Source organism: Emys orbicularis, chromosome 8 (genome assembly GCF_028017835.1).
Source record: "Emys orbicularis isolate rEmyOrb1 chromosome 8, rEmyOrb1.hap1, whole genome shotgun sequence".
NCBI lineage: Eukaryota > Metazoa > Chordata > Testudines > Emydidae > Emys > Emys orbicularis.
In genome coordinates this window covers 6,066,354-6,093,179 of record NC_088690.1, presented here as the reverse complement: position 1 = coordinate 6,093,179, position 26,826 = coordinate 6,066,354, and the positions used below count along the sequence as shown (strand labels likewise).

The 26,826-nt window shown below is 44.0% G+C and overlaps 1 protein-coding gene across 3 annotated transcripts; it reads left to right on the top strand.

Annotated features, from left to right (window-relative positions):
• Nucleotides 1-22,510, top strand: ATPAF1 (ATP synthase mitochondrial F1 complex assembly factor 1). 3 transcript variants are annotated; one of them, XM_065409210.1, is made up of 9 exons: nucleotides 1-230; nucleotides 2,133-2,241; nucleotides 4,221-4,271; nucleotides 4,990-5,052; nucleotides 6,400-6,450; nucleotides 9,313-9,360; nucleotides 13,078-13,173; nucleotides 17,685-17,792; nucleotides 21,286-22,510. In XM_065409210.1, the coding sequence occupies exons 1-9, from the start codon at nucleotides 1-3 to the stop codon at nucleotides 21,478-21,480; spliced, it is 951 nt and encodes a 316-aa protein (XP_065265282.1). In that variant the 3' UTR covers nucleotides 21,481-22,510. The 3 variants fall into 3 exon arrangements, with proteins under 3 accessions (XP_065265282.1, XP_065265283.1, XP_065265284.1); XM_065409211.1 differs by lacking the exon at nucleotides 9,313-9,360 and having other exon boundaries at nucleotides 25-230; XM_065409212.1 differs by lacking the exons at nucleotides 1-230; nucleotides 2,133-2,241 and adding an exon at nucleotides 4,046-4,076.
• The last annotated feature ends 4,316 nt before the right edge of the window (nucleotides 22,511-26,826 follow it).

Below are 26,826 nucleotides of genomic sequence, written 5' to 3'. Positions count from 1 at the left end.
ATGTGGGGGGCCCAAGGGGAGCCGATGGCGGGGGTTCTGCAGCAGGTGTCCGGCCTGTACCGGGGGGCGCTGGCGGTGCGCAGCCGGGCCGTCCTGCGGCCCCTGGGCCTGCTCTTCCCGCAGGCCCGGCTGCTGGCGGTGCCGCGGGGCCCGGCCGGGGGGGGCGAGCCCGGCCTGGAGGAGAACCCCTTCTACGGGAGGTACCGGGACAAGATCCAGGCGCTGCGCAGGTGCGGGGGGGCACCCCTGGGGGATGGGGGTCGCTGAGGGGGAGGGTTCCGCCGAGGGGGGCACCCCTGGGGGGTTCCGCCGAGGGGGGCACCCCTGGGGGATGGGGGTCAGTGGGATGGAGGGGGCCGCCAAGGAGCGCACCCCTGGGGGATGGGGGTCGCTGAGGGGGAGGGTTCCGCCGAGGGGGGCACCCCTGGGGGATGGGGGTCAGTGGGATGGAGGGGGCCGCCGAGGAGCGCACCCCTGAGGGATGGGGGTCAGTGGGATGGAGGGGGCCGCCAAGGAGCGCACCCCTGGGGGATGGGGGTCAGTGGGATGGAGGGGGCTGCTGAGGAGCGCACCCCTGAGGGATGGGGGTCGCTGAGGGGGAGGGTTCCGCCGAGGGGGGGCACCCCTGGGGAATGGGGGGTTGCTGGGGAAGAGGGGACACCCCAGGGGGCCGTTGAGGGGAGAGGACACTCCTGGGGGATGGGGAGTTGCCAGGGGTGGAGACACCCCTGGGAGTTGGGGCTGGAGTCCTCCGGCATTGGGGTTCTGACAGCATTGGGAGCAGGGGTAATGGCACACAGGGGGAGCTGGTGCTTGGTGGGACTTGGGGTTCTGGGAGAAGCCCAGAGTTTGGGTCTCCTGGAAGCAGATGGAGCCTTCAGAGTTTGGGGGGCAGTGGGGCTTGGGGCTCTGATGGGAATGGGGAGCTGTAGGGGGAGCGAGGGGGGTGCTGTGGAGTGCTCTGGCGAGCGGTAGCTGGGACCCTCCAGAACATAGCCTGGGACGTGGTTTTCTTAAAGTTCTAGATATTACAGTGAGGTGGAGGGCATGTAAATACCTAGTAGATAGAGGTTGACATTGACATAAGGGGGCTTTAGGGAGAAGTTGTAACAATAGGGAGGAATATTTGGCTGGGAGGCGGGGTACTTTATTCTGTAACGCGTAAAGGGGTGGGTGGGAATTCTTGATTTTACATTTTTTCAGGAAAGTGTTACAAGGGGGTGGGGAGTGGGTCTTGAAAATCACCAAAAAAATGTGTTGCGTGGTTTATGGACAGTCCCAAACCCCAAATCTATCATGCCTCTGTCATTTGATGCTGTCATTTGACATAAGAACGGCCATACTGGTTCAAACCAAGGGTCCATCTTGCTCAGTATCCTGTCTTCCGACAGTGGCCAATGCCAGGTGCCCCAGAGGGAATGAACAGAACAGGTAATCATCCAGTGATCCATCCCCTGTCGCTCATTCCCAGCTTCTGGCAAACAGAGGCTAGGGACACCATCCCTGTCCATCCTGGCTAATAGCCATTGATGGACCTATCCTCCATGAATTTATCTAGTTCTTTTTTGACATGTTCAAGTAAGTTACTGGAAAGCTCTATATAGTTTATGCCTGAGATTTGACCTTGGTTCTGACTATTATAAGTATAGCTGTGCATAGCACCTGGGTTCTAGCCCTGTGTCCTTGATCTGGTTGGATGAACATTTTTTGTCTGAAATTACTTGTTCTACTGCTGTGCTGTAGAATGCCCGGGGCTGTCTCTCTATAAAAAATAAGCTGTGTTTGAAGCCAAATTCAGCCTTAAAATACAGCCACACAACTCTCAATTTAGACTACGCGGGCTGCATGTATTTATCTGTGGGTATCATTGGCACCAATGTGATCAGTTTAACAGTAAATAGATTTGCCTCCTCTACTAGAAAATAGCGCCCTGCACGGATACAAAATTTGTATCCACATCCAATCCAGGATCCACCAACAGGGTCCGCTGATATAAAGCGGATATCTGCAGATTTGCAGGGTTCTAACTAGAAACGCTGAGAATAGAAATCTGTCCTATGGAAAGTCAAGTTTTAAAATGCCAGAACAGTAGTAGCCACTCAAAAGTAGTAATAGTCTCAGTTTTGTTTCAGATCCAATCCAGGTGTGTTTGAATCCCGCATGGAGAAACGAAGTGAAGTGAAAAAGCAGCCAGTGGGACATTCCAAGCAAATGGAATTTATCAGATATATGGAAGAAAAGGCAAGACCAATTGTTAACTTCATTCAGTATCGTGTTAAAATTAGCTTCAGAATGTCATCTTTTACAACTGTAATCCTGGAAGGGGAATTACTGTCTGGAATTAAAAATGTTCCTGTTTGCTATTTATATGGTGCCTGAAAGTACAAGGCTCACTGCAAATATGCAAGACAGGTGCTTGCTCCAAATGGTGATATTGCTGTTAGTAAATGCTGTGTTTGAATCTTATTCAAAGTGTTTGTGATAAGTTCCAGATCCATGAGGTCCAACTCGGTTGACATATTCTCTCACCTTCATTCTCTTTTTATGAATGAAACAAACAATTGAATAGTGTTGGATCTGGAATGGGCTTTTATAGGTCCCCTCTGACGTTTCCCAACTTGATGCTGAGCAATTAATAAAATGGAGTGATTAAGCAGTTGATTATTAATTAGAAAATCAATATGCTACATTAATTTACTCCTATTATTGATGTTTATTTGTCCTCATCCAGTATTTTATCTACGTTAATTGCATTTTAAGCATCTTTACTTCTTACTCCCTTCCAGAGACACTGCTATAATGTTGCAGGGACACCATCTTCTGGTGGGCATGAAGACTAATGCAGAGTTAACTTTTCTACAGTGTTTTTCTTTGTGTGAAGTATCAGTGCACCACTTACCCAGTCTAGACTGGTGTATTGATGGTATTGCCTTCAAGTGCACTGCCAGGGTTACAGGACTAACCTTTAAATTATCTTTTAAAAAGAAAACCACTTATGATCCTGAAAAAACTTTTCTCTTCCAGCCAAATTAGGCCTGAAACATTGTTTAAATACTGACTGCTCCACCATCACCGTACGTAGCGTGCTGAAATTGTGCTCATTCACGCATTGGGTGCATCACATTAGGACTTTACATTTTTACAAGTTTGAGTTGTGTGGACGTGTACAGGAGTTCAGGTCTGAGAACTGTGGAAATCATCAGCTGTTTGATTAAGAGGCTGGAGGGACTGATCTGTGAGGAAAGATAAAGGCCCCAAGTAGGATGTATGTCAATAGTCCTGTTAAAGTCAATGAGGCCATGTATGCTCAAATACCTTGCTGGGTCAGCTCATAAAAAAACTACATATAGCTTGGCTAGGCAGAGACTAAAGGAAGACTTAACTTCCTATAAGTACTTGAAGTTGTAAACACCAAGAAGGGAGAGGAATTAGGGGTATAACCAGGAGTAAGGGGATGAGCAAAGTAAACTTGAGGCTCTGTAATAGGAAGCATTTTCAGTTTTATTTGAACAATTTCCAAGGTCCTTTTTTATACTGGTAAATGACCCATTGCTGCCAATAGTTGGTCGCAACAATTTCTCCAGGTTCATTTTCACGACTGTTACAGTAAGCATGATTTGAAATCTTGTTTTACTAGATCTGGAATATACTTGCTTGCTTTAAAGGTGTTGAAACTAGTTTTGGCCTGTCCACACGAGTAGTTAAATAATTTTCTGTACCAGGTAAGGTGGAGACGGTTGTTGACAAAAACAGAAAGCAGTCTGCTGTGAACAGTGTGTAGACAAGGGCCATGAGAAGTGCTGAAATCTCCATTGTTTGAGGCTCTTTAAAAGAGACAAGGTTTGGAAGCGATGGGCAATCCTTCATTATCTACGAGGGTGGGCATGGTGTCTTAACAGATATTTCCTTCTCTAATTTCTGTTATTCTTGTTTATTTGTAATACCCCCATGTGCCTCAAAAACAGAGCAGAGGAACAATGCAGTGGGTATGACCTTCTCATGTTGAAGAAAACCTGTAGGTCTAATTTTAGGCCTTGTCAATGCCCCTTTAACAACCAAGGTTACTAACTACATAGGTATGTCCTTTGGTTTCTTCACTTCCACTCACAGGGCACGTGCTCGAAAGGTTTTGTGAGTGGACATATTATGCTTGCTGGATAAGGCAGTATAAATAACATGAAAACAAACGTAAAACTTTAAAGGCTTATTTTTAATTTTAGGCAGAAGCCTTGGGCACAAAGGCATCAAAGGAAGGATTCACAAAAGACAAGGTAAGATAAAATGGACCTCCATGTCTGGCTATGGCGTGCCTGTGAATCAAGCATGGAGATGAATTTTAAACACTGCATTATCCTTACGCCAGTTGTTGTGTGGGATGCAAGAATCCAAAATTCCTTGTATTGTATCTCATTTTAGGATTGTTTTTTAGTACTGGGGTAGTCTTGAAGTCTTAAAATCCCAGAGTAGTTCCTATCCTTGTCTCTGAAATATTGGAAGTCTGTGCTATTCTGGGAATCAGTCTTGAATGCACACAGAAATTGATACAAAAAGTTAAGCTCCCTTTAGAGCTTATTGAGGCCTCTCCTGGTTCCATCAGAGGAGATGCTGCAGAGGGACTGTTCATATTTCAGTGCCAGCAATCTCCTTGTTTAAAATTGTGAAAGCTACTGACAGAGCACATGCAGGTAATGGTTGAAAGGAAAAAGATCACAACACATATTACAAGCACATGGGTCTTGTTGCAGTTAGATTCCTGGAACCAAAATTTACCATGTATCCTTATGGACTCTGTTTCTCAGCTCGGTATATATTTCCTTTTCTTTTCATTGCAGGGCTATCTTATGACTTATCATTTTTTTTGACAATTAAGTGTGCCGGGATATGGTTTAAATGAGATGTCATTTCTGAACTTTCTGCAGCCTGGATTTGTCCTGTGTAACGTACCAGTGAATTGTCTTCCTTGTGAATTCTTTGTGCTTTCTGTTGCAGACACTTGATTCAGTACTTAATGTTGAAATGGTGAAAGAGAAAACACCAGAGGAAATAAAACAGGTGATACATTTACATGGAAATTTTATAATTAAATGTTAAGCATCATTCTGGAATTCACTTAGTATTCTACGTGTGAGGTTGGAATGCATACTAAGAAGAATTGTGAAAATAAAGGCATCTCTTTCAGCCAAACATTTAAAAAAAAAAAATTAAAGAGAAACAAAAATAAAAGTTGTCTCAGGGTTAGGTAACGTGACATGGAACCTTTCACCTTTGGGTAGATGAGCAGTTCATATCTCGACCTGATCAGTCAACAGTTACCTTCCGTGCAACTGGCAGCGTCCCAACAATTGGATAAGTGTGGCGACTAAATTGCCTGCTCACCAGCTGCAGTCAGAGTTGAAGCACCTTGATGGGGCATCTTGCAGGAAGCTAATGTTGCCTGTGCTGCACGTATTCTGCAGTTCTTCCGAAGAACTGAAGCCCTCTGGCTGGCAATCTGGTGCCTTTCACTAGCACTAACAACGCTTAGGAGGAGGGGAGGGAAGTGAATTTTTATTAAAAACAGTAAGATTAAAGGTGGTTTCCCTGGTACAGTTGTGGGCATTGCACTGAGATTTATTTTCCTCTTTTTGTCTTTTTAAAAATCTGCTTCCATTCTACATCTCTGAAACAGCCAAACTCAAGCAGAGTTTTTCGGTTGGCTCATCAGATTGTGAGGCAATGGTGTATAAGAGGATACATTGTGTACACATAGGTCTCTGGGGCTACACCACACTTCAAGATTTTGTATGTTAAAGGCCCTTCTGAAGATTCTGATTAAGTATCAAGGATTGTAGGGAGGCAGTGTTATCGAGCAGTTAGAAAAGAGTTTTGAGAGTCTGGATTGTATTTCTGTCACTGACTTTATTAGTGACTTTGGGCTGGTTGTATAAATCACTTTCCCTGCATGCATAATGAAAAGAACTTTATCAAATGCTTTGAAATTCTCAGAAGCAAAATACTATGCAAATACAGAGAATCATAAAAAATACAAGTACTGCCTTCTGATGGGAAGGATCTTGTACATTGCTTATTTAGAAATAATCTTTTGCTTGTGTGCTGTGTTTGTGAAAAGTCACATGGTCTGAAGCATTTCTCACCATTACTAAACTGTGGGCCACCAAATCTGACCCCATTGTTTATGGCAGTTGTCTGGCTGAAATATGCATCATTTGATACTAGTAGTCTCGGAACATAATATATGAGATAATAGCTTTCAAAAATATATGGAAAAATGGCCCCTGCCCCGATGTACTTGCAAACAAAGTTTAGTTGATAAATGAATACTTTTAAAGGTGTTTAATATTAAATGCTAGATGCTTGTTTGTGGTGTTAATCATATTTGGCTTCCCTCCTTTCTTACAGATCTGGAAGCAGTATTTTTCTGCAAAAGATACAGTTTATGCAGTTATTCCTGTAAGTAGTTACCTTAACAAAATGTACACCATGGAGGTAGCACAAAAAGCTTTGCAATACAAGCTTCCTTTCCACTAGGTGTCTGTTGCTTGTAACAACAATCACTTAATGAAAGTAAAGTTTCTAAACCCAGTCTCCTTCCTAGGCTGACCAGCCATAATTCTGCATTTGAAAGTCAAGCTTCTTAGGCTTCCATTGACCTCAGTGGTCTTTGTGTATTTTAAGTGCATAGTCTTCATACTTTCCCAATTGTTGACTTTCAGAATCACTAATGCCTGTGGGGTCAATCCTTTCTGCAGCACTGGGCTCAAACCCAGGTCTCTCACATAGCAGTGTGGAGCAGTGGTCTGTTAGACCAGAATAGTTCTGGCTGAAATTTTCCTAAGCGGTTTATCCATTTCCAAGAACGAGTCTAGGGGAAAACGCATGGTTTTTCCCATGTTAAATTCTGGCGACCTTTTCTCTAGTGCCGCATGCTTTGGAGTGAGGACTTGAAAATTGGTAGTAAGGTGGCTTTTGTGTCCAGGGTGAGCTTTGTGTGTCCCCAAGGAAATCTGCCCAAATTTGGTCAAATCCTTGTTTCAAAGCAGGGCAGATCAAAGCGCACTCTGGAACGTCTCACGTGCGGCAGCTGGATCCATTTGGACAGTTGGTGTGTGGCAGGCTGCTGCAGGGTAGATTTATACCTCCGCAGTCTTAGACAATCCCAACTTTTCAGTGGCACCCCATGAGCAGCCTCTCCCAATTCATTCAGCCTCCCCCTGCTTTTCATTTCTAGGCCCTTGGTCTGGAAATGGCTTATTGTTCGATTTAATCTCTCTTCCTGTCACTGCTATAAACCTGGCTGTTGTGTTTGGGGGGGTAGGGAAACTCCTTATCTGGGCCAGTGTTTTCCCTTTCCTGCTTGGTTTCTTTAACAATCCCTTTTGATGTAACTCCATAGCAAGGAACCCACCATAAACAAACACAGAGACATGTATCATATTCATAAAATATAATGTAGATAGTTCTCAGTTCATCATAGCTAAGGCTACAGTTTATTCACGGAGGTCATGGCAAAAGTCACTTCCATGACTTCTTCGACTTCAGCTGTCAGCAGCTTGAGGCGGGGGCTGCAGCCGGAGCCGTGCACCCCTGCCCCATGGCTTGCAGTGGGGGCTGCAGCCCGGGCCCCTGCTCCACGGCCAGGGCTGCAGCAGGGGCCATGCGCTCCCCTCACAGCTTCCCAGGACCATGCACCACTCCTCCCCCCCCCCCCCCCCGTGGCGGCAGCCAGGGCTGTGCTGGGGTTAGAGCTGGGGACTGTGTGCCCCCCCTGCGGCTGCTGCCGCTGGAGCCAGAGCTGTGCCCCCCCCATGGCGGGGGGCTCGGTCTGTCAGCCCCCCTCACCCCCCCATGGGACCGCTGCTGTCATTTCCCCCCTACCTAGCCCTGCCCCCGGTTATCTTTAGTAAAGTCATGGACAGGTCACGGGCTCCCATGAATTTTTGTTTATTGCCCATGACCTGTCCATGACTTTTACTAAAAATAACCGAGACAAAATCTTAACCTTAATTGTAGCTGCTCATTCATTGAGCACCGTCCATCCTGTGTCCTGGATGAGGCAGAGGTCCTGTGGAAAAAATCGTTTATGATCCTGTAATGAAAGACTGGATCATGCATATGTGCAAGGGGGTCAAATTAAGGTTGCACAAGCAGCTTGAATTCTGGCATTTCCTAACTTTTGAGTGCTTGACTTTGCAACCTTCATGTCCTTTTAACATAATGTTTGTGGGTAATATAAAATATATATACTTCAAGAGATTGCTGCTATTGGCAATAAGATGTGTCTCCAATTAAAGCTAAGTCGATCTCAGAAGAGGTTGTGGATGGTTCTAAAACTTTAGTATAAACCAGATCTTGTATAAGTAGGGGAGCAATGCATGGTGCATGTTGTTGTTTAGGGAAGCAACTGCATTTCAATAGCCTGCAGTTTTAGTTGGCTGGATGCTGAACTATCTCTGTACAATGTTCAAAAGGAAGCTAAGAGCTTCATAGTTAGAGCCCTGCAAATCCATGGATATCCGCTTGATATCCATGCACCATTTTTGCGGATCACAGGTGGATGTGGATCCAAATTTTATATCTAAAGCCCTGCAAATCTGCGGATATCTGCTTGATATCCGCAGATCGGATGCGGATACAAATTTTGTGTCCGCGCAGAGCTCTATTCATAGTACAGTTGAACAGCACGTTTCTCCTGCCCTGAAGATTTTATAATCTAGATGAGCATATGACCCAACAAAGGGGCAAAGAAAACAGCAGGGAGGGGACATTGGGGAACACTTGAACCAAATTATATGGTTATGCAGCATGGTGGAACTCGCATATTTGTGGGGATCAATATAACTTAATAAGATAAATATGATGTACGACTCGAATGATAATCTGGCTTGTACTGTAATAAAGAGCAGAAGAGAATCTATAATGTATGTTCCTGTGGGTCAGCAACCTGCTTGTTTGCTTGTGTATAAAGCACTACCATGCATTTCAGTGGAACTATATTGGGGGGGAAAAAACAAAGTGGTATAATTCTGAAGTGTAGACATTTTTCAAGATATAAAAGCTTTGAATTCCAAGAGTTTGTTACTGGCTTCCAGGGACTGCATTGTCTAGAAGGGGTGCTAATGATACTTTCCATTTGCTCATTTCTGTAAACCTTACCAATTAAGGCAGCCTAATTGTTAATATTTACATATTTGAGACCGACTGTATATGCAGGTTGAACCCTATAAAGGTTAATGGAGTGACTGAGTGATAACTGTGTATCCATTATTTTTATGTTGTGAAAATTAATTAAATGATCTTGTTTCATCTCCAAAGGCAGAGACGTTCAATTTAATATGGAAGCGGGCCCAGAATTGTCCATCAGTAAGTGTGATATATACTGCATGCATATTCAGCTTTAATGGATCTCTTCTAGACAGAAGTTAGAGTAGAAGTTTATAAACTTTTGACCTTTTGTTATTCAGATTAATTGACGTAACTTGATTGGTAAAAACCATTTGATCTAGTATTTGTTTTAACAGTCAGTTAAAGACAGCAGGCTGTCAAACATTTCAGTATGGGCATAACAGGTAAGGAGTTCTACAACCAGGCAGTCTCCCAAGCTTAGTTTTATATAGAGATTTAGCTACATGCCTCAAATTCACCGTACTAGGTGTCATGTGGTTAAATCATCTGCATGCCGCTCTGCGGAGAAGCTAGCCTTGTATGCCAGCTTTATTGACACTACTGCATAACTATCCCTCTTGTTTATGCTGCTTACTATATTTCCTTGCTTTATTAGCCTTATGGCTAAATGCTTGATTGAAGTTAGTGGGGGTCTTTCCATTGAGTGCAGCTAGCGTTGTGGCAGAATGTTAAATACATTCACTCTACGATGGACCAAATCCCTTCCATTCACAAAGCTCAGTTCACGGCTGCTGGATGGGGAATGGAATCCTGCCTCACAAGCCACAGCACCTGTGGAGCTGTTCCACAGCTTGACTGCAGCTTCACAGGTGTAACAGCTTCTGTCCCGCTGCTTGTCTTACTACTCTCCCTGCACATGGCAAGTTCGCCCTGTGGATCTGCATCTTTGCAGATTTAGTCCCCCCTCTACTGGGTTGTTCCCGACCCCTCCCCACACTGCTGCTGAAGGGGGTGCACAGGGTATGACCCATGCCCCAAACTCCATGCTGAAGAGCCATGTTGCGACAAATAGAATGTTATTTTGCCCTTTGGCTGACATGATTTGCCCCCATGTCCTACAGCACTATTTTTAGTAATGAAGGAGGCAGTTAGAGCAAGGGACTGGAAACCAGGATTCTTGGGTTTTGTCCACAGCTGAACCCCTGACACATATAAGCTCATGCAAGACTCTTAAGCTCTGTTTCCCTACCTGTACAATAAGGATACTCAGGTAGCAAGGTTGTTGTGGGTTAATTAATGTTAATTAAAGCAATGTGAGATCCTTGGATGGGAGTTAAGCTGTGTAAGTGCTTACTAGTATTAATGCAGTTTATACTCTGGTGTTACTTGTGTCAGTGAATCATCTTGAGATATAGGTTGTGTGAAAGATGTTCAGGACAGAATTGTATTGTTATAAATTGCAAACGTTACTAATGTTGCACTGAAGTTAAATTTTAGTTCCATTAAGGAACGCTGTCTTGTAATTCTGGGCTTGTGTTCAGGTGTGTAGCTAGGACCTTTTGTTTGAAAAGTGTGACTGTTTGACCGTGTGGTTGGTTGTTTGAAAAGTGTGAATTGGGAGTGTTTTGTTCCAGGTGGGCCTTGAGTGTTTGATTGGAGAGAAAGCTTTGAGCCAGGCCAACTGCTTCGAGCCAGCAGCCTTATAAAAAAGCTGCCAGTTGGAGGACCTGGCTGAGGACTGACTGGATAAGTAGTAGTTCTGCAGAAAAGGACCTGGGGATTACAGTGGACGAGAAGCTGGATTATGAGTCAACAGTGTGACCTTGTTGCCAAGAAGGTTAATGGCATATTGGACTGCATTCGTAGGAGCATTGCCAGATCGAGGGAAGTGAATATTCCCCTCTATTAGGCACTGGTGAGGCCACATCTGGAGTATTGCATCGAGTTTTGTGCCCCCCACTACAGAAGGGATGTGAACAAATTGGAGAGAGTCTAGCGGAGGGCAACAAAAATGATTAGGGGGCTGGGGCACATGACTTACGAGGAGAGGCTGAGGGAACTGGCTTATTTAGTTTGCAGAAGAGAAGAGTGAGGGGGGATTTGATAGCCTTCAACTACTTGAAGGAGTGTTCCAAAGAGGATGGAGCAAGGCTGTTCTCAGTGGTGGCAGATGACCGAACAAGAAGCAATGGTCTCAAGTTGCAGTAGAAGAGGTCTAGGTTGGATATTAGGAAAAACTATTTGACTAGGAGGGTGGTGAAGCACTGGAATGGGTTACCTAGGGAGGTGGTGGAATCTCCATCCTTAGAGGTTTTTAAGGCCAGCTTGACAAAGCCCTGGCTGGGATGATTTAGTTGGGTTGGTCCTGCTTTGAGTAGGGATTGGACTAGATGACCTCCTGAGGTCTCTTCCAACCCTAATATTCTATGACCTTTGTGGTAAATATCAATTATCTTCATTACATACAAGATGGTGCTTCCTGTGTGATGACAACCCAGAGGCTAAACATGTGGGGGTGCTCAGCGTAGTTGTTTCCAGAAATGAAATGAATGCCCAAGCTATGGAACAGTTGTTTACGGCATGAGGGTGTTGGTACCTTATGCACTGCTGTTCAAAGACTACCTGTGCAAGGGAGTGTGCTGTTGCTTAGGAGAGATTAAGCTGGGGGGGGAAGGAACAGAACAACAAAAAAGAGTAAGAACATTATCTGACTGCATTTCCCCACATGCTGGGTTAATAGTATTGTTTTCCATTGTAAAGTACATGCCTTTACAGTAATTTGTACAATGAAGCATGGCCTAGCATAGTCCCAGTTTGGATAGGCAGCAGTGAAATGCTTCATGCGTAGCTAGATTCTGGAAGAGGAATATTCTTGTGGTTTTGACAGGAAGAGACTGCACCAACTTGATTCACTAGTAAGGAATGCCTTGAGTTCTATTTAATTTACTGAGAGCAAGGTCAAATGTATTTGGCCTTCTACAGTGAAGGCTATCAAGAGTTTGGGAAATAACTTACACTTGTCTGTGTTTTGCTGCAGAGAGAACCCCGTGCATCAGCACATGGTCTGGTGTCTCACTTCTCTTTCAGCTCCCATGTAGTGCTTTCTCTTTGTGTGTGATAGTGTTACAGATGCAACGCCGAAACCTATGAAGCCAAATAGACCAGAAATCTCCAGAGATAAGTTGCTTTCAAGCTGCTGTGGGACAGAGTTAGAAAAACTAAACTAGTGTGAAAGCCGTTCGCCTCTCCGCGTCCCTAACTGACCTTTTGTGACTTTAATCCCTCATTGCAGCATCTGGGGAGAAGGGCAAGAATGTCGGGCATGCGAGGCCACCGTCTCATTGTACCGTACAGTTCACTGTCCGGTTTTAAATGTCTCAAAACGCTGTTACCAAACATCCTCCATGAGTCCCTCCCATGACAGTGAATCAAGCGATTCTGAGAACACAGTAAAGTGATTCTTTTAAATCTGAGCTTCTAAAATTATCTACTAGGAAATGTAAGGCTGGTGTGTTGTCTGCCTGGAAGATGGATGCCTGCTCTCTCCACAAAGCAGGTAGTACACAGGAAGCAGCAGGGCAGACTTCCCTACGCTGCCCTGCCAGTAAGGCTCAACCCAAGCCTTTGTGTGTTTTCCTCAGCTTTCCTGGTGGTGGGAAGACGCCAGCAGGAGGTAGGCAGCAGGGAATGGCTCTAGCAGCTCCCTTTTAGTGTGGTGTGTAGCTACACACCACAACATGGGCACAGCCTACTTTTCACGGCAGCGTGTGGCTACACGTCCCCTACACTCCACCCCCAGCGTAGAAAAGCCGTAAGCTCTGTCTCAATAACCAACTCCCTGCTGTGACTCCTAACAGGGTTGCTGGTTAGGTCCCATTTCGTGCAGTGGGGATGCCCATTTACTCTGACGTGGGCTGGGAGCACATATAACGCTGACTGTCTTTTTCTTTGCAGTTCCTGTGTGCTTTGCCAAGGAAAGAAGGCTATGAGTTTTTTGTGGGGCAGTGGTCAGGGACAGAGCTGCACTTCACCGCGCTCATAAACATTCAGGTGGGTGTATTTTATTGTATTACTCTCCAGGGTTAGGTTTGAAACTCCAGCTGTATTAGACTCTGAGTGACATCTAGACATAGATGTATCTTTAAACAAAACTACAAAACCCTGCCTAGCGGAATCATTCCATAAAATACCATGCAAACTATTGCCTGGTTTCCTCCAGCTCCATGTAATGCAGCATTTATAGTGCTGGTGCATGATTTTAAATGAGGCATTCTAGTTCTGAGATAATGTATTTCTTCTTGGTGTTGTAAATGAAAGAGGTTGTAATCGTCTCAGAAGTTTGTTGGGCCCTACCTGTTTTTATTCCATTTGATTTGCCATACTAGATCAAACAACTTGTCTATCTGCTCTGGTGTTCTGCAGCCTTATCCTACCTGTTCATAGTCTGTCTACTCAATTAAGCAAGGTTTCCTTTCACACACCCACCAGCAATCAGTTTATACATGACGTATTTGACTGCTCTTCTCTTAGCCTGTGCATATGAGTCCAGAAAACCATCCCAACCTTTTAAAAATCCATGCATGGGATTTTTCTCTGACTTGCAAGTTACAGTTCCACATGCTTCAGTCTTCAGATTCGGGAGGCTAAGCAGGCTCAGACTGGCTCAGTACATGGACGGGAGACTCCAAGATTCAGTCTGCGACATTCATTCCTCTGAGTCAGAACTTGATAATCCCTTGTTCGTTGCCTCCCACAAGCTTTCTTTAACTTCATCTATTAGCAAAACACCCCTGAGACACAGTGTGCTAAGACGCCTCACTCTTCCTTCAAGTCTTTTCTGGAGTTGCTTCTTTTTGATTGGCTTTCCAGTTTGGCTTTTCCCTCCACCACTCCTGCCATTTTGCCTTATTTTGTTCCCTTTAACCTTTGAAATATTTTAATAACTAAGTTAGTTTAAAAAGTGTGGGGAGAACCAAGGGGCCCACAATGTACTTAACGTAAGCTTCTCTCGTGTCCGTTGCATTTTATTATCACTCACTGACCTTTGTCTAGCTTAGATTGTAAACTCCTCAACACGGAGGACAATATTGGGTTTGTGAGTAAAGCACCAGGCACTCTTATGGCGGTACAGCAATAATAATTATAATAATCCCTAGCTCTGAGATAGCGCTTTTCATCAGTAGATCTGGAAGCACTTTACAAAGGAGGTCAGAATCATTATCTCCATGCTGCAGGATGGTAGTGCACTGCTGGAAGTGCCATATTTTCGGACTTGAAACCAAAGAGCTGACAGTTTATGGCCACTAAACATTCCTTGGTACATCTTGCAAGAATAGAGAAGCTAATCCTGATTGGTCATTCAGATGCTGACACTATAAATGGCCTCTCCATTTTTAATTGGATAAGGTATTCCCTTCCGATTCTCCACTGAAGTAGAGTGATGTGTGCTGTAAAACAGTTGATGTGGTTGACCCCAGAGGAAGCTTCATTTCTTTAGCGGATGAAATGTTTCCTGTATGTGGTTTCTAAATAGTTGTGGGATCCTTGGGCATGAAATGTGCTATACAAACATAAAATTGAATGATTACGTTTTGACCATTTGCAGCATTGGATTCCGTAAATTCATCACGTACGACATAAAGTAGTACCATAGACATGGAAATTGTCACTGTCATTGTTTTTCCAATTTTGGCACTATGCCTTTGACCCTCAAGTAATAAAAATGTTGCCAATTCTGATGACTCCATGGTGAAGTTTATAAATTTGATGAAATAGATATGTGGACCCTTCAGTGGTATCATATAATTTAATACAGAGGATATTAAGCAGTTCTCTAGTATTTCCTTGGTTCTGTATTTACTGTCTTATGAAAATGTTTGAGTCATAAATAAAATGTCTACAAAGACCTTGGCTTCTAACCCCTCTATGATTTAATTTTGTTGTATACCAGCATAGTTATTCTTGTTCCTTTTGGACAGGCTTTCTAATTTCTCTTCTCTACAATTAGTTTGACACCTATATATCGTGTAGTTAAATTATTATCTAGAATAACCCCTTTCTAACACAAAAGGTATTGTCCCCAACGTGAGGTAAGTCTATTTTGGACTTCATTGTGACACATAAAGATGAATGAATCACTGGACTGGAAGCTGGTCGTTGCCTAGGGACCAGTGATCATGACTTGATTACATTCAATGTGGGCAAACAAAGGAAAATCCCAGCCAGTAATATATATAACTTGGTGCTTTAAAAGGGCTAATTCTCCAAAGATGAGGCAAATTATCAGAGAAATTGATTGAGGGGAAAATTTAGACAAAAATATGAATGAAAATTGAGAGTTATTTAAGAAGAGTTTATTAGGTAGCCAAAAAGCCATGATTCCACAATCAATAAAATGGACATTTTTGCCTTAAAGCCAATCCTAGGTCATTGGTGAAGTGAAGGCAGCAATCAGAAATAAAAAGGCAATATATAACAAATAGAAAAGGGGCGGGTGGGGGGGCGGGGGAGAGATAGCAGTCAATATATATTAGAAAGTCTGAAGGATAGAAAATTGATCAGGGAAGCTAAAAACATCAGAGAAAAATGGCTGGCAGGGCTAAGGACAATGAGAAAGAGGTTTTAAGCATGTTAGGAACAAAAGAAATCACAGCAATGGGATAGGCCCATTACTAGATGTAGGTGGTAAAACTGTTAATGGTGCAGAAAAGACAGAAGTGCTCATTAAATATTTCTGGTCTGTATTTGTAAAGAAGCAGGATAATGTACTCCTATCACATGAGGATGATGAAGTACTTTCTAGTCCATTCGTGACTGAGGATGTTACATCTACTAGGGATACGTATTTTTAAATCAGCAGGCCCAGATAACTTGCACCCAAGAGTAATGAAAGAGCTGGCCAATGAGATCTCTAGTCCTCTGATGTTAATTTTTAATAAAGCTTGGAATACCAGGGAAATTCAGAAGACTGGGAGAGGGCTAATGTTGTGCCACATTCCAAAAGGGCAAGAGGAATGATCAGGTGTCAACCTCAGGCAAACTAATGGAAAAGCTGTTATGGGATCCAATCGATAAAGAATTAAAGGATGGGAAGATAATTACTGCCAGTCAACATGGTTGTATGGGAAATAGGTCTTGTCACACATGCCCGATTTCATTCTTTGAGGAGATGCCAAGTGTGGTTGATAATGATAACTTAGTAGATGTAACAGACTTAGACTTTTGTAAGGCATTTGACTTGCTACCCCATGACAGTCTGATTTTAAAAATGAGCACCATACAGTATCAGTAAGGCACACGTTACATGGGTTAAGACCTGGCTGACTGCAAATCTCAAAAAGTGGTTTTCAGTGGGGAATCGGCATCAAATGAAGATGTTTTTAGTGGGGCGCCGAAGGGAGCAGTTCTAGGCCTGACGTTTTCATCAGTGGTCTAGAAGTAAATCTAAAATCACTGCTGATAAAATTTGCAGATGACACGCAGATTGGGAGAGCGATAGATAATGAGGACAGGGTAGTCCTACAGAGCCATTTGGTAAGCTGAACCCATTCAAACAAATGTCTTTAATACAGCCAGTTGCAAAGATCTAGATCTAGGAACAGTGAATACAGGCCATATCTACAGACTGGGGACTGTGTTTGGAAAGCAGTGACCTGAAAAGGATGTAGGGGTCATAGTGGATAAGCAATTCGCCATGAGTTCCCAGAGCGATGCTGTGGCAAAAAGGGCTGATGAGATCCTTGGATGTGTAAACGGGAGTAGTGAGGAGGCGTGCAGGGAAAGGATCGAAACCAAGCCTGAGTAAGGGAATGGGGTCCACGTTTTAAAAAGGATGTTGAAAAATTGGAGAGGAGGCAGAAGAGAGAGAGAAAAATGATTCACGGGCTGGAGAAAATGCCTCACCGTGAGTGATTTAAAGAGCTCAATCTGTTTAGCTAAACAGAAAGAAAATTGAGAGATGACTTGAATACAGGATATACAGGCTTTCACAGGGAGAAAATACCAGGTACTACCAGGCTCTTTAATTTAGTTGAGGAAGGCAGAACACAAACCAATGGCTAGAAGCTGAAGCCAGCAAATTCAAATGATAAACGAGGCACACATTTTTATCAGTGAGAGTTATGAACCGTAGAAACAAACTACCAAGGAAAGTGGTGGATTCTTCATCTCTTGCTGTCTGCAGATCAGGACAGGAGACCTTTCTGGAAGTTATGCTGTAGCTGAACCCAAGTTATTAGGCTCAATACAGGGGTAACTGGGTGAAATGTCATGGTCTCTGCTATACAGGAGGTCAGATTAGATGATCTAATAGTCTCTTCTGGCCTTAAAAACTCTGAATCTGTGACTTACTGTTGGCTACAGACACACAGAAGTGCAAATAATTGACTCTTAATTAAAACGGCCTCTCCTTGACCTTGCTAGGAGGACAGTGGGGAGACTGAATGAGTGAGTCTATGCACGAAGTTAATATTCAGATTCTTTATTAGCAGACTATTAAATATGCAATAAATCTAGAGTTTTTCTAGGGCACTGTTAAGAAGTCTCTCTCTCATCTCCTGCAGACCCGAGGTGAAACTGCCGCTAGCCAGTTGATCTTGTACCATTATCCTGAACTCCAGAAGGAAAAGGGAATAGTGCTAATGACAGCCGAAATGGACTCCAGTTTCCTGGTAAGAGAATCCCATATTGTTTCCTTAGTGTTCTACTAAGATCTGATACTCTGGCATTTCTTTAAAAGCAATTAAAAGCTAAGTCTTGTAAAGCCACACTGAGCAGAATGATCAGGTGATTTTCTGAATGAGAAGCACTGTTCTTCTTCCATCCTTCCCCTAAAGCGATTAGGTTAAAGAAATCTACAGCTATCCGTTGAATAACCAACCTAGAGAAAGGCAGAAAAATTCCCAAAGCCTGCAGACTTGGTGTCTAGTGATTGTAGTTTATGCCACATCTAATTTCCCTTCCTCCACCCCATTCTTGACGTTAGCATAATTCAGAAGGATAATTTAGAAAAGTGCAGAATTTTGGAGCCTCCGTTTCTCTTTTTTTAGGGAAGGGGATTTAAAGAAAAATAATAAAAAGTTGGTACTTCTCAGCAATGTTAAAACACACTTTTTAAAATTAACACAGATGGACAAATTTTTAAGCCTGCATTGGATTTTCCTTGTGCCTTCCCGTACCTCCCCTGAGTGAGGATGTACTGCCACTTGGATAGCTCTCATAGTACATGTAATGAGCTTACGGGACTCACGTTGCCAATCACATGAATAGCATGCGTGCAGAATGTTTTATTAGAGGGTGGGCTGTTAAAGGGCGAGAGTTTAAGGTTGTTTCATGTTGTTTGGAACAATCTGCGGAAGGAAGTGATGGATTCTCTATCTCATGAAGTGAGATCAGTATTGGATGCCTTTCTGATAGATGTACTTTAGTCAAACATAGTTATTGGATTCAGCGCTGGGATAACTGGATGAAATTCTGTGTTCTGTTCTCTGCAGGACGACATACTAAATAATCTAATGGTCCCTTCTGGTCTTAAAATCTTAACTCTGCATTTCCACACACTGGCAAAACAAATTGTGACATTTTACCATAATGCACATTTTCTTTTCCTCCGATATTTGTTGATTTTCAATCACCCCAATGTTCTGTTATTGACACATTTCCAATTTTAACTCCATTACCGAAGTTTTGTCTGTGAATTATATTATATAGAAGTATATTATATCTTAATACTAGAGCGAGGCAAATACTCAAAATAAAAACCTTTCAGTGAATGTTTGTATGAATTTTTAAACAAATTTGTTTCATCTCTCTCTGCTTTCTGTAATGTTGCTATAAACTAATTTTACATCCTCATTCCACTGTCTTTACTCGTGAACAGGATCCCCTGCTGCTGTTTATTTTTTCTTGTAAATGTCCTCTCTTGAACATTTCACAATCTCTTTATTAGCATTTTGCTCACTATACAAACAGGCACCCATTGTAAGACATACAATACCCACTACACACATAACCAGACAGAGAGAGAAACGTCTATTATCTCTTGCTATGAAAGGAACCTGTCGGGGACGCGTCACTTCCTGGTTACCTGCCTTAAGAACATAATTTTCATTATAGACATAGATCTCCTTAAATATTATCCGTACACACATTTCACAGTAGTGATTATGATGTCCAATGGGTTATCGGATCTCGGTAAAGACCTCACATGCCACCCTTTAGTGAATTATTATGCAGACATCTGAAACTCTGTGTGCCCCCTGTGTCCTCTGTCTGTTGGCACCAAGAAGTTCCTGGGTCACAAATATTCATAGAAAAAAGTGTGGAAATTGGAGAATATTCAAGGAAAATGGATTTTTAATTCAGAAACCATGCTGTGGGCAACATAAATAAATAGGGGTATGGAACGGCTGCCATATGAGGAGAGATTAAGACTGGGACTTTTCAGCTTGGAAAAGAGACGACTAAGGGGGGAATATGATAGAGGTTTATAAAAACATGACTGGTGTGGAGAAAGTAAATAAGGAAGTGTTATTTACTCCTTCTCATAGCACAAGAACTAGGGGTCACCAAATGAAATTAATAGGCAGCAGATTTACAACAAACAAAAGGAAGTATTTTTTTCACACAATGCACAGTCAACCTGTGGAACTCCTTGCCAGAGGAAGTTGTGAAGGCCAAGACTATAACAGGGTTCAAAAAAGAACTAGATACATTCATGGAGGATAAATCCATCAATGGCTATTAGGATGGCAGGGATGGTGTCTCTAGCCTCTGTTTGCCAGAAGCTGGGAATGGGCGACAGAGGATGGATCACGTGATGATTCCCTGTTCTGTTCATTCCCTCTGGGGCACCTGGCATTGGCCACTGTTGGAAGACAGGATACTGGGCTAGATGGACCTTTGGCCTGACCCAGTGTGGCCTTAATTATGGGTTAAGCTTGATTGTTAGTTACTCATCCAGTCAGGAAACTGAGCCATGTGACCCCAAAGTCCAATCAAAATCAACCAGCACAGCTTGGCTATTGGATATTCGTGAATAACTGCTCCCAAGCGGAACATTTTGAATCATTTTCTATGATTAATAAAATTGAGAAAATTCCGGTCTCTTTCTCTTATAGTTTCCAAACCGGTGAAATTGGTTGTTCTCTTTGGGCATGTCTGCACACGGAATTGAACCACTCTAGCTTATATCTGTCTAGTTAAAGCGGTACTTTAGCGTGGGTGCAGTTATGCCAATGTAAAGGTTCCTTACACCAATATCGCTTACTCCCATATGGGAAGGGGAATAAGTAGGGAGGCCACTTGTCTGGCTTTGAACCAGACAGTCCTCATTTGGGGTGGTTTGTCCTATTCTAGCATTGAGACAAAACCAGACATGGTTTTGTCTGGTATTGGATGGGGACACCATCTTTAAGAGCGTGCCACTCCACCCTCTCTCGTGTGACCTTGAATGCACCGTGCGGGGTGACCTTCCACACACCGGGCATGCGAGATCATGGCGGGCAGGCAGGTCTATACCATTCCCTGAAGTACCTGAATGTCTGGTTGACTGTGAATGGCCACCCTAGGAATAAGCCATACCAGTATAAAGCACCTTTATACCAGTATAACTCTGTCCGCATTAGGGGTTGTACTGGTATAACTATATCCATCAAATAAAATCTCACCCCTGACTGACTTTTATACGGCTATAAAAACTGTGTTGCCCAGAACTTTGAGTTCTTTGCCTAGCTGTGTTTAATACAGAGTATTACTGAAAAACTTTTACGGAGGAAGTCTGGCAAGGAGTGGAGCGGAAAGTTAAGGAGAACATATTCAGAGTCTTGGAGGGAGCGGAGTATGAGAGGGGTGGTGGAGCTGTGGTTCCTGAAATGCAGAGCTATAAGGAGATCAAAGTTAGTAGGAACAGCACAGAGGTAAGTAGGTCAGTGAGAAGATGGATCAGGCTTGTGGAGAGCTTTGAAAAACTCAAACTTTGAATAGAGTTAGGAGCTGAGCAGGAAGCTCGCTAAGGTAACAGAAGCGGACTGAAGAGGGATCTGTTTGCAGCTTTTCAGTAACCACAGAGCTTTTTTGAAAGGGGAACTTACTTTAATGTCAGAACTGCTGCTTTCGCTATTTTGATACATTCTTTTTTTCTTTTTCTTTTTTTTAACCTGACAGAATGTCCCTGAAGCTCAGTGCATAGCCAATCAGGTGCAGCTTTTCTATGCGACGGATCATCCAGAGACCTATGGATTAGTGGAGACCTTCAACCACAGGCCTAATGAGTTTAAGTACATGGCAGTTATAGCAGAGCTTGAGCAGAGTGGACTTGGAAGAGAACTGAGACCTCGATGGGACTCTGACAAAGCCTAGTGTCTGATTTACACAGCATCTGGGCCAGACGCATTGAAATTGCTCATTGGAAAGGGTCCTTGACACAGGAGTTTTTTTAATTGGGGGCAAACTCCAGTTTTTATATGGGGCCTGTTTGCTACAGAGTTGGTCTGGACAAAAGAAAGATTTGGGGAGTGATATTCACCCCTGACTGTTTTGTATCGGTGCAAGGAAATATGGCAGCCTAACTAGGACCGAATGGGAACGACGCACCTTAATCCAACCTCATCAAAACAACTCTTTCAATACCTTATTCCTGAGTGCAGTATTCCTGTGGAAATGATAAATCAAACGAGAGAAGGGGGGCTACTTACGGGAATACGTCAGCCACTGGAGAGAGACAACAAAGGATGTTTGTGTTCAATAAAAGCTATTTGGAAGTTGCCCTCCACTATAACTGCATGGGTCAGTGCATTTTATCTTGTATGAAGATTATAAATTCCCCTCTTTCATCCAACAGTGAAAAGATAATGCAGTTGATGATCTAAGACAGGCTCCTCTTTGTTGATTAACGTGTGGGATTCCCTACATAGCTGCATGCTTTGCTTTCTATGCTAGTGCAGTTAAGGACAAAAAACACTCAGCTGAGTTAGATTTGGCTCTGGGAATGTCAGGTTTTTTAATTGAGACATGAACTTCATTCAGGTGGCCAGCTGTTAGGTCACTGTATTGGGGATCATTTCACCGATGACATGATGTGATAACAGGGTTTTCTTTTTGCATATTGGGCTTTTTAAAGTGGTCCAGCAGATAACTAAATTGTTTTAGAGATCATACTAGTTTGTCCGATATCATCTAGACAGCCAGCTCTTAAACACGTCAGCATTTGAAAGGGGTAAAATAGAGCTCTTCTTTATCATTTGGGAAAAACACTGTGTACAGCATTAAAAATGGTTGGGAATAGAGAGCTTTGTAATTCTGTTCAGGATTACCGTGGGATAACTCGTGTGCACTGGAGTGAATGTATCACACATGATATAACCGAGCAGCAATTAAAGTGAGTCTGCCTTAATAAACCTTGGTGATCTCTGGTGAAACTAGCGCCTTTCCTGCAAGGAGCTTACAAGCATTGCCTGAAGTCCTGTTCTTTGCAATGACGGTGGGAAGCAGCCACTGAATCCTTGAACAAGGGCCATAATGATCTGCACAGTGAGGATGCAAAAGCTGTGCACAGATCATTGACAATATGATGCCAGTGCGCAGTTAGAGAAGTAAACGAAAGGCAGCCAGTGTTTGTCTGCAATTGTAGCTTCGGGGGAATAAAACTGCAATGTTTCTCAAATGGATTTCAACACACACACACACCCCGAGCAGTAATTACTGTCTTTAGCACATACTGCGTGTTGGTAGTGTCCAGAGCACCTTGCAAACATTGTTTACTCCTTCCAACACCCGATGAGATAGGTAAGCATTGTTTGTCAGAGTGGGAAATAGCGCTAGGAAGGGTAAGAGACTTGCCCCCAGCCAGAGAGGGAGCAGTGATCGCAGGGCCGCTGGGGGGTGCAAATGGGGCAATTTGCCCCGGGCCCCGCAGGGGCCCCCACGAGAATATAGTATTCTATAGTATTGCAACTTTTTTTGTATGGAAGGGGCCCCCGAAATTGCTTTGCCCCAGGCCCCCTGAATCCTCTGGGCGGCCCTGAGTGATCAGAGCAAGGATTGTAACCTGTGTGTGACCCATTATTAGAATTAGGCCTAGGTGTGAATGGGGCTGAACGATTGAGTTGTGCGCATTGTTCACTTATGTACATAGTTCATGACTGTCATCCTCCCCCCCAACATACACACTGGTGCTTCTCTCCTGTTGGGCCGGCGCTTGCTCCCTTGTTTCATACTGTGCACATGTAGTGCTCCCTACTGCTGGTGGAAGGAGGTTCAGGTATCTCCTGAGAACTGTCTGACCCTCTCCCTAACCCTGGACCCTCTGGAGGCTTCTCTACTGGTCAGGCCAAGTGGAAGAGGGGGTGGGGATGGGATTGGGGATGTGACATTCCTCCATCAGCTGGACAGGAATTAGAAAAGAAGACATGCTGGCTCAGTAGGGGCCCTGGTAGGTATCTGGGGACATGGGAGTCCCTGTGGGAGCAGCTGTAAAGGAACTAGTGACATCATAGATCATGGAGTCAGGATGGAGGCTTAGAGCCTTCACATAGATGGTCCTGGCTTCCCACAGATCCCTGGGCATCTGTTTGGTTTGAGGTGTGCCCTGATGCCCTCTTCTTCAGGGGTTGGGTGTGAACCTTGTTCCCTAATGGGGATGATGTGGTGGGGTGTTTCTGAAAGAAGAGCCTCATCCTCCTGTTTTTTTCTGCAGGAGAGGATGCTCTTGGCCTTTGATAGTTGGTGACCTCATCTAGGCTTTGATTAGGTTTCAAGTTCCTGTGTGTGTGTACAGCACCCTGCGCAGTGGGGGCAATCAGTCCTTATTGATGCCTGCCTGTTCGTGCTATGATACACCTCACAGACCACGCCTCTTCAAAAAACAAAGTGGAGCATAGAAACAGTTGCCTCCTTCTGCTGGGTTTCTTGTAGCCTTCCTGTTACATTTATCGGCTTCCCTTCATATGCTGAAAGAAGGATGATTTCAATCTGTCTACCACTTCCTGGTTTCAAGATTTTCCAGCTATTGCAAAAGTTTTCACTACCTATGTAGCATGACACCTGCGTGGGTGATTGGCAGCGGGAATCAAACACAGGACTTAAAACTCAGCCTCTGAGGTACAAGAGCTTAAGCTCTGTTAGCTCAAGGCTGTAGCAGGTTCCAGTTTCTGCAGTCCACCCCTAGAGGGGGACAGAGAGCCACACAGTAAGTGTGTGTTACCCATAATTTTAAGGCTTTCTTTTAACCAACCTTGTAAATAGTTACAAGGTAAGAAATCGTTCAAGGGACTTTAAAAAGCAGCAAATGTAAAGCAAGAGGGGAGGCATTTCTTTATGCTATGTGTGGTTACCTCAGTAGGATGTCAGTATCACAATCACTGGGACTGCATTTAAATAAATAAGGGCTTGATAATGTCAACCAATAATAGCCTTTGCAGCTGTTCAGGCTAAGATAATAAGGTAATCATTGTTGATGGTTTCAGGGAAAGAGGTGTATAATCACTTGCAGAGGGTCAAGAAGGAGTTTTTCCTCCAGGGACATAGATGCTTTATGGATGCGTGAGCGCACCCACAGGAGGTGGGAAGCCGTGTGGCAAATGAGAGTTGACTTCCTTCTGAAGCATCACTAGCTGCAGTTAGTTGACATTTTTCATGGAAAAAGTTTTTTCCCACTGCGAAGGGCGCGTTCTGTCAACATTGACTTGTTTGCAGAAAAATGCTGATTTTTTTTTCTAGATTTTTTTTTTATTTTTTATTTTTTTATTTTTCAATTGCGAGAAAACAAAATGAAAAATATTGCTTCAAAGTGACATGTCAAAAGGACACTTTTGGTTTCACCACGTTGGCTTGTTTAGCTTTGACCAGACATGCTGACATTTCAGGTTTTCGTTCTGATCCGGAAAGTAATTTTGAAACGTCAACATTCCCCATGAAAGGAAAGGTCTGTTTTTTGACCCACTCGGCCTGTGAATGCAGTGCTTATGGCCGGCTCTCTCGCTTTCTGTTACAAGGTGCAGCTCGACTCTTGCTGCGTGGGACGATCGGGCGAGAGATTGTCGCTTTCTTCCAGTGGAAGCAACACAGTTTCACTTTGCCCTTCTCCCTGGCACCTTCCTGGTGAGTTTCTCCAGGTGTTTTACAAATGCAGTGGACTGAACCTCGCAACGCTCCTGTGAGGCAGGACAATGCTACTGTCCCCATTGTATGTATGGGGAAACTGAGGGACTAGGGTGACCAGAGGTCCCGATTTTATAGGCACAGTCCCGATTTTTGGGTCTTTTCCTTATATAGGCTCCTATTACCCCCCTCCCCACCCACTGTCCCGATTTTTCACACTTGCTGTCTGGTCACCCTATGAGGGACAGACAGCATGACTTGCGCAACAGCTTGCTTTTTCCTGTTACACAGTTAAGAATAAAACCACCTCTCCTTAGTCCCGTGCTTTAGCCACTAGATTATCCTTCCCCTTCCTAAAATAAAATCAGGTGTAGGGCTCACTCCAGCTTTGAGCAGAAGAGATGTTTGTTTATTATTTGTTAGAAATGTGAATGCGTAGGAGGATGAGTCATTGCTCTGTTGTAATGAGGTCAGAATCGGAAGGGATCCAGTACAGAAGAGTGGGGCTTTGGAAGCATTTTTAATATTGAAACGTCTGGGTTCCTGAAACTCTCTGGATGGGAAAACCTGTCACCGACAGACAAAGGCAGCAGGGAAAGGAATTTGCACCGCCAAGGATCCTGCAGAGGGGGCTGTTTCAGAAGGTCCGTGGGTATTGAGACGATTTTGAGGGTCCTCCAGAGGGGTTTGTCATTTTATTTTCTCCATTTGGAAGCCTGTCTCATTCCCTGTCTCTTTACGCATCATCTGTCTGCCCATCACTTCATTGTGGGACCCTTTCCCCTCTCCCCTTTTCCAGGGCCTGACCCTGCATAAATGCACCACCTGCTCTAGAACTGGGACCTGATGATTCAGGGCCTCTCCCCAGTAAGCTGAAGAGAAGTGGAGCTGGCCAGTTCTTTCCCCTCCCCCCATGCAACAGGAGCAGTGTTACATAGGGGATAGAGCGGTGAGAGCGTCAAGACTCCTGGGTTCTGTTCCCAGCTCCGCCACAAACTCGCTGGGAATTTGGGCCAGGCACGTGGGCGCTTTTGTAGCTGTGACCCTGTGTGCCTGAGCTTACCCGTCTCTCAAGTGGGTGTGACACCATGCAGACCTGACATGAGATTTAACTCTGCCCCCCAGAGCACTGCCCTTGCTGTGTGTCTCAAGAGAGCGGGGTCTCTACTGACAGCTGTTTCATTCCCACCCCACAGCCTGTTGTCTGACACTGTCGGCTGAGACGTTGCACAATCAAACTAAAGCCTTTTGCTGGTTACAAGCCACCCAATTGTTCAATATTAATAGGCCTCTTTTGGGGGTCAGCATCTGATACGCCATGACCGTGCCTCCGGCTGATTCTAAATAGAAAATCAGTCGCTCTTAGTCCTTTGAAAGTGTGGCCTGGTCTTACTGTGCTCGCTCCACTGATTCGGGTTTGAGTGACCCATGCCGATTGCCATGGTGAGTGGTGGTAGAAATTGGCATCAGAGCTTTGAGGAGATGAAAGGCCCAATAGAAACTCCAAGCCTGATTCCTCCTGCCACTTACTCAGGCACACAGCTTGAGATTGATGGAGTAAATGGTGGAGTTTAATGCCATCTCTGTACCCTGCCTTTGTGCTGTGGA

Excerpts from the sequence above, each read along its gene's own strand:
- ATPAF1 (XM_065409210.1), top strand. The coding sequence starts at position 1 with ATGTGGGGGGCCCAAGGGGAGCCGATGGCGGGGGTTCTGCAGCAGGTG. Across the intron at positions 9,361-13,077 it reads GGGCCCAGAATTGTCCATCA|TTCCTGTGTGCTTTGCCAAG; the intron begins GTAAGTGTGATA and ends TTTTCTTTGCAG. Across the intron at positions 17,793-21,285 it reads AAATGGACTCCAGTTTCCTG|AATGTCCCTGAAGCTCAGTG; the intron begins GTAAGAGAATCC and ends TTAACCTGACAG.